The 12,802-nt window shown below is 46.2% G+C and overlaps 1 protein-coding gene across 1 annotated transcript; it reads left to right on the top strand.

Annotated features, from left to right (window-relative positions):
• Positions 1-3,929: 3,929 nt before the first annotated feature.
• Positions 3,930-12,304, top strand: RQCD1 (RCD1 required for cell differentiation1 homolog (S. pombe); the record flags this gene model as incomplete). The annotated part of the gene is made up of 7 exons (XM_010011300.1): positions 3,930-4,118; positions 5,220-5,335; positions 6,590-6,699; positions 7,508-7,617; positions 8,568-8,666; positions 11,153-11,244; positions 11,941-12,304. Coding segments are annotated over 7 exons (885 nt in total), but the record flags the coding sequence as incomplete, so codon positions are not given.
• Positions 12,305-12,802: the final 498 nt, after the last annotated feature.

The following is a 12,802-nucleotide window of genomic DNA, read 5'->3' as shown; positions in this document are numbered from 1 at the left end:
CGCGGCCGCTGTGCCTTGCTGTGCCGCTCGTGGGGACGGGGGTGCCCGGCCAAGGGCCAGGAGGGCTTCTCCGGCGGGTCTCCCGGCTGCGCTCTTCCCGCCGGGTCTGTGTCACGTCGGGGTTTCTCTCCGTCGCTCCTTGTGCCTGGACGGCGCCAGCTCGAGTCCCTGCTCTGTGCTTGGGGAGCTATTTTACTTTTTGCTTTGGCGTTAGCTGAAAAGAAGAGATAGTGAAAAGTTCCTCAGAGCAGCAGCAAGTGGGAGGAAAGACACAGACTGCTCGTTCCTACTCCCCCTTTTCCCCAGTACCTTGCAGTGCTGTCTGTCACTTTGGCCTGGTTGGGTTCGGAAATGGAAGCCGAGTTTGAATGATGTGGTTATTGCATCTTATTTTCCATCTGAGGAGGCTGGTGTTTTTGTTTTCACTTCTCCAAGTGCACGTTCGTTGTGTGTGTAAGAATTGCAGGGGCTGATTACATCTCTGGTGAATATTGGGTTTGGGAGGTGTGTTGCAAGAGCAGCAGTTAGAGCTCTTTTCAGGTTAATTTAGCTGAAGGTTCTGCGTGGACTAACAAGCAAACAATATTGAGTAAGGTACTTGCGAGCAGGAGTCGAGAGGACTTTTTAAGTCTTCCCACTTTGTTTGGGTGCTTGTGACTTTAAAGCTGGCAAATACTTCTGATTTGAAGTGACAGTTCCTAGAGCAAAGAGAAGTGTGTGAGATCACAGTGAACTCTCTCAATCAGCATTTACGTTTTTGTAGTAATATAGTTCCTAAGCACTTGTCAAAATGCATGACTGACTGTTGTATCTCCCATTAATCCTTTGTGTCCTAGTCATCTCTCTATAAAAGGATATTTCTTTATTAAGACCATTTTAACAACTTATTTCAAGAATAGAAATAAAATTTAATTGGGACTCATTTGGATGTATGTTTAATTTATACATAATTCATGCCACATGGTAGTTCTGTATTGAAATGTTTCTTACTGCGGTTGGTTGGCATGCTTAGACTGAAAGTGACAGGGAAGGGTCTTTGGCTCTGGAGATGTGCTTAGGAGCCGTGGTGAATAACTTTGCCTCTTAGGAGGGTCATGAATTGGCTCAGGACTTCCTTTCGGTGATCTCTGTCATGCTAAAGCTGTGTAAGCCAGAGCACTGGTGAAGCTGGTGTCAGCAGAGCTGACACTTTGATTTCAGACCAGAAGACAGCATAACATGCTAGAGGCTTGAAAATAGGCTCAAAGCAATAAATGCAGCTGTAACTAGCAGTAAGGGTTTGAAAGCCCAACACAAATCAGCTAATTCAGAGCTGTGGAAGTTCAAAGTTCATTTTGGTGGTTTTGAGTTGGTGATCTATCAAAATAATTTAGAACCCACATCTATCGAGTTAATCAACATTCTGCTTTGGCTGACCAGTACTTTGACAAGTGTGCCTGGCAGCAACTGCACAATTAGGAAAAGAGAGCCAGTTGCCTAAATCCAGTTCATTATGTACTTGTTGGAGATGCGATTGGGCTTGGCTGTTGGAGGTCCTGCTGTTTCTCCTGAGGAGGGTCTTTTCTGATGCAGAGGTGGCCAGTTTGTGCTGTGTTGAGACACTGTTGGGAACTTTTGCTTTTCTTGAATGCAAAAGAGAGTCTGCCTGGCAGGGTTCTGTCTCGAAGCTTCCAGGGTTTGTATGTAAACCTCAGGGCTCTCCAGAATGTTAGGTTTCAGAAGGAGAAAGGGGAATAGCAATAGAGAAGGAAATCAGAAAAACAAAAGAAGTCTTTCAATTTAAAGTGAGAGGAGCAACTGTAGAGCCTGTGAAAGGCAGTTGGTTCTGGCTAGGACAGATATCGAACATCATAAACTTAATTGTGTGGAAAAACTACTTAGTGTTCTCTAGGGATCACAAGCACATGATTGTGCTTTTAAAGGGTCGATGTATTTCAGCTTACAGGAACTGAAACTTCAGTGAGTCTAGAAAAATAGATGGAAGCTTTAGATAACACAGTTATAACAACATTATTGCTGCACTGCTTGTCACTATCATCCCAAATAAAAACAAATGAGCTCTGTTCATTCTCCCTCTCTTTCTGAGCTACAGTGTCAGTGTTGCCATTGGAATTGCACTCTCAGGTGTAAATGCAATGCATTTGTCAGGGTTACTAATTTAGTGTGAGGTTCTGGAAAAAAAGTACAAATAAAAATGAGTAGACAAGAGAAAAAAGAGAAGAGGAGGAAAGATGAAGAGCTAAAAAGGTATTTGAGCCCTTGAGTACAGGAATTGGTAACAGCATGTTGGCTTACGTATAAAGATTTAAGTTAATGGGGTGCAAGTAGATAGAGGAGGGAGAAATCCCACAGCTGGGGAAGAGTCTCTTTGGATATGACTATGGATGCAATATGTGGATGAATGGAGGAGGGAAACCTTTGCAGAAATAGAGAGAAAAAGCCCTGGAGGTGCCTGCCAAAAGTTAAGAACTCTTCCTTCATCCCCCCTGCAGCTCTGTGAGCCCACCTCTGCTATATGGCTTCAGGTTTGGTTCCAGCCACTTTCAGTTCCTGAACTCCTTTGTATTCAGTGCCTGAGTGATGAGCTGCTTAATAGCAGTGATGCTGTCAGTGCAGTCAGGCAATGCTCTCGTCTGGTGTAGTAAGCACAAGAAGAGTTTCAGCCTGGGTTTGAGTTAAAACCGAACAGTCTATTCACTGTTCCCAGACGTGGCTGCTGTACACAGCTGTGGGGATGCTGAGCTGTCTGCGTGCAGGCAAGCTTGGGAGCAGCAGTGTGCAGATGGGGCTGTGCTTTACTTAAGTAGTAAACACCACAGCAGAATGTTTAAATAGATTTTGAACTGGCTTTTGAAAGTGTTCACACAGGAGGTTTTAATGCTGATGTTTGTCTTCCTCCAAATTTTGTACATCAATCACCAAGCTCTTTACTTAGGAAGCCTGCTGAGCATTTGTTTGCACCTTGAGTGCTTGTTGTGCCAGCAGAGCCATGATGCAAACTTTGACTGAAAGCCTTGTGCCTTGTCTTCTCCGCAGAAACTAAGCTACAATTCTACAGTCCCTGCTTCTCTTCCTTTCTTTCCCAGCCCTCCCTCATTATTTTGGTTTGAAAACCTGTTGGCCTTGGTGCTGTTCTTTCCCTGGTGCTTCAAGAAAGGCAGAAGAGAAATCCTTTATTTCACCCGAGTATTAGAAAACGTGCCTTGACTGTGAATACATACCTGCCCTTCTCTGGGTATGTCTTGAACAGGAATTTCTGCACAAAATCAGTTTTGAAAAAATGCTTTTTACCTCCATGCAAGTAAACAAGATACATGGGATGAATATAAGACATCTCTGGCAGCAGGTGTTACTGGCTGTGAACAGTGTCGTGCTGATGTTGGAGTAGTGATGTTTTTTTATAGTGTTTGTATGAATATTTTTCTCACATATGTTGGGTGAATCCCATTGGCAGTTTCTAATGCCATGGATGGTTTTGGAGAGAAAAAGTAGCATCTGCCTTACTTTGAATTTGTGTAAGCGTGCACTGGAAGCATGAAATGAGTGTGTGCTAAATGCAGGTGGAGCAAATGATAGCTGGCTGAAGTATGTGACATATATGTGACGTCCCCAGGAGCTCTGCTGGCACAGACAAGCAGCAGCATGACCCTCTTACATTGCTGACTGAAGTTACAAGGTAGTACCTGACAAGTGGATGAAGAGGGACTGTCCTAATGAGCCAGGCCAGAAAGTTTAACCTTTGTTTCAAATAGGTGAAATAGTAAGACTAATTGAAGGAAGGGATCCATATCCAGAGCATCTTAATGGAGATTTAGTTCCCTCCTCCCCCTGTCAGGAGAGTTTTGAGCACTTTTTTGTTTAGCTGCCAGGTTGTGAGAAGAGTTCGGCTGAGTCTTGAGTAAAATGTTTGAACTGACGTTCTCCTGTCTCCTTCCCAGCCTGTGCCAACGGCGCTGGCTCAGGTTGACCGTGAGAAGATCTACCAGTGGATCAATGAGCTCTCCAGCCCTGAGACAAGGGAGAATGCGCTGCTGGAGCTGAGCAAGAAGCGTGAATCTGTGCCTGACCTTGCCCCGATGCTGTGGCACTCCTTTGGCACCATCGCAGCGCTCCTTCAGGTGGGTAAGATTCAGGTGGTGTCTTTATTCCCTGGTGCAGTGCCAGCACATTGCAGAGCTTGTGTGTCCATAGGGGAGGCACTGGTAGGGTCCCTTACTGACATTGCTGGAAGAATGATGTATTTTGGATCATGTGGTGAGGGAGCAGATGTGGGAAGCCCATTTGCCATTAATCATCACTAGCAAGACAATGTGTGCAGAGACTGCATGATTCTAATTAGGCAGCTTACATAGTTGGAAGAGGAACAGCCAAGTTCTTTGGTGTATGAGCTTCCTGCAGATCATACTCTGCTCATTTTCATACCATGTCATAGTAGCCACAACAGTCTTACTCCTAAGATCTCTGCTTTGATTTGTTTTGCATGAGTTTGAGCACTTCCTGGTCAGAAGGTTGCCCTTGCAGGGAGCCCGCTGGAAGGGCAGCAGGGGAATGCTGCTCGCTGCCCCAGAGATCCTTGCAAGGGAACGTACCTGCATTTCATGTGCAACTGAGTGGCTCAGCTTGTCTGCAGGCAAACTGCTCTACAGCTGATGACTGGCTCTGTCTCAGTGCCAATCTAGTAATTTCTTTCGAAGAAGGAAAGAAAAAGAGTGCAGCATTGGCAATGTCAATCTGTTCTCAGAGTGCCCCTGAAACAAGTGAAGAAAATTATAAGAGAGCTATAGTTGGAAGCAGGCAAATTTCTGAACTAGATTTCTCACCCTCAGCTGCTTCTCGTGCATTGAGTTAGAAGCGTATCAGCAGCTACAGTATGAATGGAGTGGGTATGCTCTGCCTCTAGGCACAGGAACAATACTCCTCTTCGATCTGGAAGTTCAAAACAAAGCTGTTCCTACACTAGTAAAGAGCCAGGAAATCAAATGAACCCTTTTTTGCTGAAATTAAGGTTTGAAGGCATTACTGTGACTCCTTGTCAAATTGACTTTGACCCAGCTCTGCCCTTGCCTGGGCAGTGTGGTAGCTGCCATGTAACTTCAAAGGGATGTGTGGTAAAAGCAGACTGTTATCTCCTGTCACCATAGTTCCTTGCTGGGCAAATTCTTTGATGCAGCTTTCTGGTGTTTTTCTCCTGTAACTTTTCTTCACCTGTTAATTTTTAGGAAATTGTAAATATTTATCCATCAATCAACCCTCCGACTCTGACAGCTCATCAGTCCAACAGAGTCTGCAATGCTTTAGCTCTGCTACAGTGTGTTGCATCGCATCCTGAAACAAGGTAAGTGTTTCCAAGTGCATGAGTTCTCTGAGGTGTTGATGCTGACAGCCCAGCCTGGCTGTCTGACTGACTCCAGAAGCACGTAAGCTCCTTCTTTTTTACCAGGAGAAGGGGAACAGGGGACAAAGCTGGAAGATAAACAGCTGCCTACTGCTTTCACTTGTTTGCGTGGATTATCAAGATGACAGCTTCATGCTGGTCCTAAATGCATTGCATTCCCTGGATAATCCTGAGATCCTGAAATTCCAAAAACATTGGGTTTTGGCAGATCCTGGGAGCTCAGCCAGAGATAAGGGTGCCTTTGTGCTGAGTGCTGTTTGCAAGATCTTTGTTTTAATAAGCTTACAGTTATTTAGAACAGCAGCTTACAGTTACTTAGACCAGCTGTCCAAAGGGTTGAATGAGCAGGACTGTCCTTCCCAGAGACCATGTGTAGTAAGGGAGCAATAGCAGAGCCATGTCTGGAGTCCTCAGCCAGTGCCTGACTTCAGGTTTTCTCAATCTGTGCCCAGCCCATGTCAGCAGGGAAAAAATTATGTTGATTCAGAGATCCATGACATCATGCTTCTGTGCCTGCTGAGAAGAAATCATGCATACCTGAAGTTGTTTTTCAGCTGCTGCAAAGTAGTCTTAAGTAGCAACCTTCCGTGAGATGATATCCAAAGAAATGGGATAGTTTTACACCACACACCTTTACATTTAAAGTTTGAAAACTGAGAAGGGAGGATGAATGTTGAATGATTGTGAAAAAGACATTCCCTCTGGTAGCAGAATAAGCTCCAGGTTTCACCCATGGTCAGAAGGCAGTGTGAGGACTCTTGGGGAGAGTTGGCTGTGCACATTTAAACTGTGGTAATGCCTAGATATCAGCCTGTCTGGATCTCTGCCATGTAAAGGCTTTATGTATGCATTGTGACTGATGTCCCTGCTCATGGGAGCCAGCAAAGTGAAGTGCAACAGTAAATGTACAAAGCAGAGGGTCTGGGTAGCAGGAAGAGGTAATAAAAATGACAGGATGTGCTCTGTTCCTGGTCTGCTGGAAGCAGCAATGCAGGTAACTGACAGTTTTGGTGTTAGGTTTTGTGCTGCACCCAGTGCAGAATTTGCTTCATACCTTTCCATCAGAGAACAAACTGTTATCCTCTTTTGAGGAGCAGCAGCAATGGTGTCTGTCAGGAATAGTCTGAAGCTCTGCATGGCAATGCTGGATTGTTTTCCTTGTGTCTCACATTGGGTGTTCTTCCGTTCCAACAGGTCAGCTTTTCTGGCAGCTCATATCCCTCTCTTCCTGTACCCCTTCTTGCACACAGTGAGCAAGACACGTCCATTTGAGTACCTGCGGCTGACGAGTCTCGGAGTGATTGGTAAGCAGCTGAACTAATGCTGGAGCACTGGTTTTTATCAGGTTGGATGCACTTCATGCAGGCAAGACCTGCAGGACCAAAATCACAGGTCTGTCTTTATTGGGATCTTCTGAGTCATGTAGTATTAACAGAAAGACCTGATTGTTTTTCACCAGTTCTGGAGGCAGGTTCCTCTTCCTGTGTAGGAACTGGGCTTCTCACTAGTAAGAAAACACTGGTCTGGATGCATTGACAGAAATATGTTCCCTGTGGATGCAAGCACCTGCAGGCTTCTTGTGCCTTCACCCTCAGCCCAGTGAGCTAGAGACTGGCATGGGTGGGCACAGACTGGGCTTTCTTTGGGTTTTGTCATTGACTTGGGTGCATTTGCCCTGTCTTCCCTTTACTGTGTTGTTTTGTTGGTTTTGTTTGTTGTTGGGTTTTTTCCTTTCTGCCTAAAACATTTATCTCTCAGTGCATAAAGAAAAATGGTCTTAAAATGCATTTCTTCTTCCCAGAGATTGCTGTGGGTGTCATAATCCACTTATGTTTGTGTTACCACTGGGGGACAGCCAAGAATGCATCCCCTTTCTGAAAAACAAACAATCCCCAAACTCAGCTTGATTACTTTTATGCTGCCAAAGTGACTTCTTCTCCAGCCATGTGCTGCAACACATTTAGGCTGACAGTTGCTCAGACTGACAGTTGCTCAGCCTGCCGTACAGACTTTTTGATTCCTGTGGAGGACACAGCACAGGCTGCCTTTGAAAGGTGAGATTTTTTGAAACAATTTATCATTTATTGATTTTGGGTTTGTGTTTCCTTCCAGGGGCCTTGGTAAAAACTGATGAGCAAGAAGTGATAAATTTCTTATTGACCACAGAAATTATCCCTCTGTGCTTGCGCATTATGGAGTCCGGCAGTGAACTCTCCAAAACGGTACCTATTCTTTTTGTCTTAATTAAGATTTGTTGTTGCTTATCTCTGACTGACCAGGCAGCCAGTAACCTGACGAGTTGGCTTGTGTCCTCTTGCAAATGTTGGGGCAATTCTGGATGGGGTTTTTATCTCCTCCGAAGAACAAACCAAAATGACCAAACTAAACTGGAGTTCCTGAGCTTGGTAATTTTGCTGGGGAAGATTTAGCTGCTTTCAACACCTGTTCCCTCCTTTGCAGCCCTTAAGAGTAACTTTCAGGGCTGAGCTGGACCAACTTCCCTTGGCCTGGGAGAACAAATGTTGTAGATGTGCAGTGTAGAGGCTGGATGGCAGCTGTTAGTGGCGGTTATGGGAATCTTCACCACACTGGGCCAGATTGCTGTCTTCTCTGATCCAGAGCTGCTTTTCCTCATGAGCTCAGATCTTTGCTTAGACTGGTCCAATGACCCAAGGAGGTTGGACAGAGGTTTTAGCCTGTGTGTGCTTCTCTGATGAAGCCTGCAGACATAGCTGCCTGAGGTTCTTCCAGAAAGTCACATGTGTCATGATAAATTGGTGACGCTCAAGATGAGAACTGAAATTGGCTTGCAGGGCCAAGGGACAGACCCTTCTGCTTCTTGCTCTGTGACCAGAGTAGTGTGACTGTAATCCTGAGGCTGGAGGCTGTCCTGAGCAGCCTGGCAGTAGTTGCTGACTTACACAACCTGCATCCAGTTGTCTTGTACACACTGCTTTGTGTCCATCTCTTTTCTTTAGCCAGAGATGCCAAACATTGTGTAGTGTCCTGCATTTTCTTTGGCTTTAAACTTTCACTGAGTAAAGCATTTGCTGCCTGCTGAAAGGCCTATCAGCTCTGGGCCTGCCTTGAAAAGAACGCAGCACAAAGGGTGTCCTTTTCAGGATAGACAAGTTGTTTATATGGTTTCTTTTCTGCTTTCTCCCTGTTCTAGGTTGCTACATTTATTCTTCAGAAAATCCTCCTGGATGACACGGGGCTGGCATATATCTGTCAGACTTATGAGCGGTTTTCCCATGTTGCCATGATACTGGTAAGATTATTTGGTTTAAAATATTTAGGCTTGTATTTAAAAAAAAAAAAAAAATGCTCTAGCAGCCAGCTTCTTCAGGAGCTGCTTCGCTGCTCTCTGGCTGGAGCAGAGGATGAGGGAGGCAAATGGGTCTTGGGCTTATTGCTTGTGACACTGTAGTTCTCTGCTTCTGCATGTTTCCTTTGTGTATCTCTGGTTTGTGTGCCAAGAGAACACATATTAGTTGTAATATACAAGTCCCCAAGATAAACTGATTAAACATCTCCAGAGAAGAAAAAGAGTTTTCAGGGTTCTTGGTTGGATATGAATTATTTATGTAAGAATAATCACACAGCTCAGACCATGAATCCATTTCCGACCTCTGTCTCGACAGTAGAGCAGCAGGCTGAGCAAAGGAGTAAAAGCAGGGCCAGCATATATGATACTTGCCCTTGTAACAGTCCTGCAGCTGCAGCTATTTTCAGCTTTGGATTTCTGGGGCCCATTGTGGGTTTTCTATGCAGTAAGCCCCAGTGTTTGTCCTATCCTCCCCTTGAATTCATGGAAACTTTTTGCATCCACTGGGTCCTTTCCCAAGTTGTTTCATGGGTTTCCTGTTTGCTGCCTGGAAGGGCAACCTCCTCTTTTTTTCCCTCTTTCAACCTGAGTCCTACTAGCTGCTGCTTATGACTCTAATTCTTGTCTTGGAAAGCTGAGAAAACAGAATATTTTTGCCCATTCCCTGTCCCCTGTGAAGGAGAAGCTTGGGTACTCATAATTGTTCATCCAGGAGTAATAGCCCCAGCTTGAGCTTTATTATCTTTGAGCTTGCCAAAGGGAATACATGTCTGCCCTGGAATAGCTATTGTCCTGCTTTTGTGTTTGATTTGTTGGTTGTTTGCCTTTTAAATATCAGTCTCGGGAGAAGAAAATGCAGCATTACGTTAAGCGCTTTGCAGTGCTGGTTCTGTGCCTAAATGTTAATGCTTTCATTTCGAGTATTTATTTGTCTGTTTCCCAATCGTAAAGAAAATGTTTCCTCCTAATTCACCCACAAACAGCAAAATATGAATGATTGGGAGTGGATGTCTGTAATATCCAATGGGACATGGTTTTTGCATTCAAGAAAAGGATTGGCTTTGGTGAAAGTAGACCTGACTTGGGGGCAAAGCGAAGGATGCAATTAGAAACCCTGGGATAGGGGAGGCCAAGGAAGAATCCATGGCTGTGAATGGTGCAAAGACAAAAGGATGTGAGCACATAAAGGTGTGTTAACATGGAAGAAGTCCTCGCTCTGGGATAATCCCTCCATTGGGTGAAGCACTGGCATGATTAATATTCTGTAGTGCTGCGGAGAAAAATTAAAATGTTCATAGACATTTCTGTTGTCTATTTAAAAAATCAGGATGGTGTACTCCTGTCTCATGAGGGTGATGATTTACGTCCTTGTCTGCTGATAATAGAGTAAGATGTTACACAAGCATTAGATGCTTTTAGAAGATCAAGTTAGCATTTCCCATCCAGGAGCCGTGTGAGGAACTCTTTGACTTGTTGTTCTTTATTTAGAAGAAATACTGGCATCCTGGAGAATTGCTGAGAGCAGGAAGCTTGCAAAAGGGCAGACGAGGGGGACCTGCTAATTGCTCACTGCCTAAATATCCAAATACAGGTGAATTTGACTAATGTGAGAAATGCTTAGTGCTAGCCAAGGTAGTTTTACAGGAAAAAAAAACTCACTGGGCAGATCTGATTGACTCCTAAACATGCGGAAGCGGATTGTTAAAGTCCTTCAAAGCAGGCATATGAAGGCATAGCACTGTTCTCTAGGCTGGGTGTGTTCAAAGGTGCAATCATGTGCAAAGACCTAGATGGTGTGAGACATAGAGGCTGGGCTGGGGACCTCTGCCCTGCTCTTGCTTCCCACTAATGGCTTACTGAAGGATGTAGTGGAAAGCGAGAATACAACTGTTGGGTGCATAAGATCAGATGTGGATCTTACTGTCCCTAGTGTGGGTGAGCCCAGTCCTTCGGCATGGCTTCCCAGGCTGCTGGTAACGTTTTAAAAGGGTGTTGAAGGCAGCACAGATGGGAACAGAGAGTGTTGCAGAGCTTGGGAACACACATCAAGGGGTGACTCAGCCTGAGTTTATGAAAGCAGCTGGGTTATGTTCACCTTCCTCCATGAGGGGGAAGCCCCAGGTTCTCTTTAATGTAGCAGATAGTTGGACCACTAAGCAGTCATGGGGAGGTGAACAACAAAGAGAGATGAGACAAGCTTTCCCTGAGATGCTGGGAGAATCTATTCCAAGCCATGGCTAGCTGTTCCACTCAAAGGCATCTTGGCAAGCAGAGCACCAGGCTCCATATGGGGGTATCGAGCTGAGAGGTAATAGGCTGTGATGTGTGGGAAACCAGGGTGAGTGATTTAATGGTTTTCCCCATTCTTTGCTGATTGTGAAGCTGTTTGTAGAAAGACTTTTAACTGGTGGCACTGGTCTCTCAAACAGGGTAAAATGGTCCTGCAGCTCTCCAAGGAGCCGTCGGCACGGCTGCTGAAACATGTTGTCCGCTGCTACCTTCGCCTTTCCGATAACCCCAGGTAAACATTTTAGGAGTTTGGTCAGGGGCTTCTCCTGCTCCCTGGGAGGCACAGTTCTTCTCCATGGTGCCCACTCAGGGACAGTCAAGGTTCCCTGTCTGTCCTTGCGTCAGCCTTCAGTGCAGCGTGAAAAATGGGTTTTTTTGGTTTGTTTGGGGGTTTGGGTTTTTGTATTGCTAGTCTCAGGAGCTTTTATGGTACATGGGGAAAACAGTGTTTGGGGCTTGTGCAGGTTACGACTGCCTGAGCTCAAATGTAGCTTGAATGAGATACGAGGTAGGAACTGGAGTGGAAGGTGCACTATGCTCTCCCTCTGCTGCATCATGGGTACTGTTAGCAGTAGAAGCCAATAGATGGAATTCAGTTGAGGGAATACATGTTAGTTTCATGGCCAGAGCTGCTCAGTGTGTATTTGTTGTCTTGGCCTTTCCTGGCATCAGATTGCTCTTGACTGATGGATGTCAGGGCACAGGGGTTGGCTCAGTGGGGTCAGTGTGAGGGGTGGGAGCTGTGCTGGCTGGCTGAGCACCACATGCTGCAGTGGTGGTGCTGCTCGGTGCTGTGCTCGGTGCTTTCCTCAGTTGGTCCCACCAGGAGACCCTCAGGTAAAGGAGCATGGTGTCCCCAGTGGGGTTTGTTCCCCTCTTGCCCCTGTGAGTTTATTTGTTGGGCCCCGTTTCTTGTCTCTTGATGTAGGGCACGTGAAGCTCTCAGGCAGTGCCTTCCTGACCAGCTGAAGGACACCACCTTCGCCCAGGTCCTGAAGGATGATACCACCACCAAACGCTGGCTGGCTCAGCTCGTCAAGAACCTGCAGGAGGGTCAAGTCACTGACCCACGGGGCATCCCGCTTCCTCCGCAATGACTCCTGGGGAAGGTGGGGGACCAGGGAAGAAACAGCTCAGGTTTACAAAGAACCAGGCACAGGTAGCAACAAAGCAGGCGTGACAGCCTGCTGCCAGCCTGTCGGACCATCCCACCCAGCCAAAGGGCTGCTCTGTAGCAGTGCAGCATGCCTCTGGGGATTGCAACACCAGCAAATGCTGATGCTACAGCTTCAGAAGCCCAGAAACAAATCAGTCAAACCCATCTTTAAGGATCCCCACCTCCTCGGGAGGCTTGGCTGACATTTCTCCTCCCGCTGCCAGGCAGGGGATAGTGCAGATGTCCACTCTTCCACCTAGCTCAGCCTCTTCCCAGGAGGTGTGTGTGACACAGAGGTGCGCGCCACGTCCCTCCAGGTCTTGTCACTTCTTGTTTATATGTCTGTTTAGGTGAGTGAGCTGAATAAAAGCCGATTCAGTTGTTCTATTCCCTCTTAAGACTGCTACTCGGCTGCAGGTAGCCCAGGGATAGTTTTCTTCCTTGCCAGCACATCCTTGTTCCTGGCTCTGCACCCAGCTGGCGCAGTGAGCTGCTCTCTTCCTTTCCTTTGGCAGGGAGGCAGTGGCTGGAGCTGGGCCACCGCGGTGCTCACCCCAGGAGGAGGGGTGGATTACTTGTGGTGAACCCACACGTCATAAGCTTGCTGCCCAGGGCTCCAGGGGAGGAGAAGACA

Source organism: Nestor notabilis, unplaced genomic scaffold (assembly GCF_000696875.1).
Source record: "Nestor notabilis isolate BGI_N333 unplaced genomic scaffold, ASM69687v1 scaffold22493, whole genome shotgun sequence".
Classification (NCBI taxonomy): domain Eukaryota; kingdom Metazoa; phylum Chordata; class Aves; order Psittaciformes; family Psittacidae; genus Nestor; species Nestor notabilis.
This window is presented reverse-complemented; position numbering and strand designations above follow the sequence as displayed.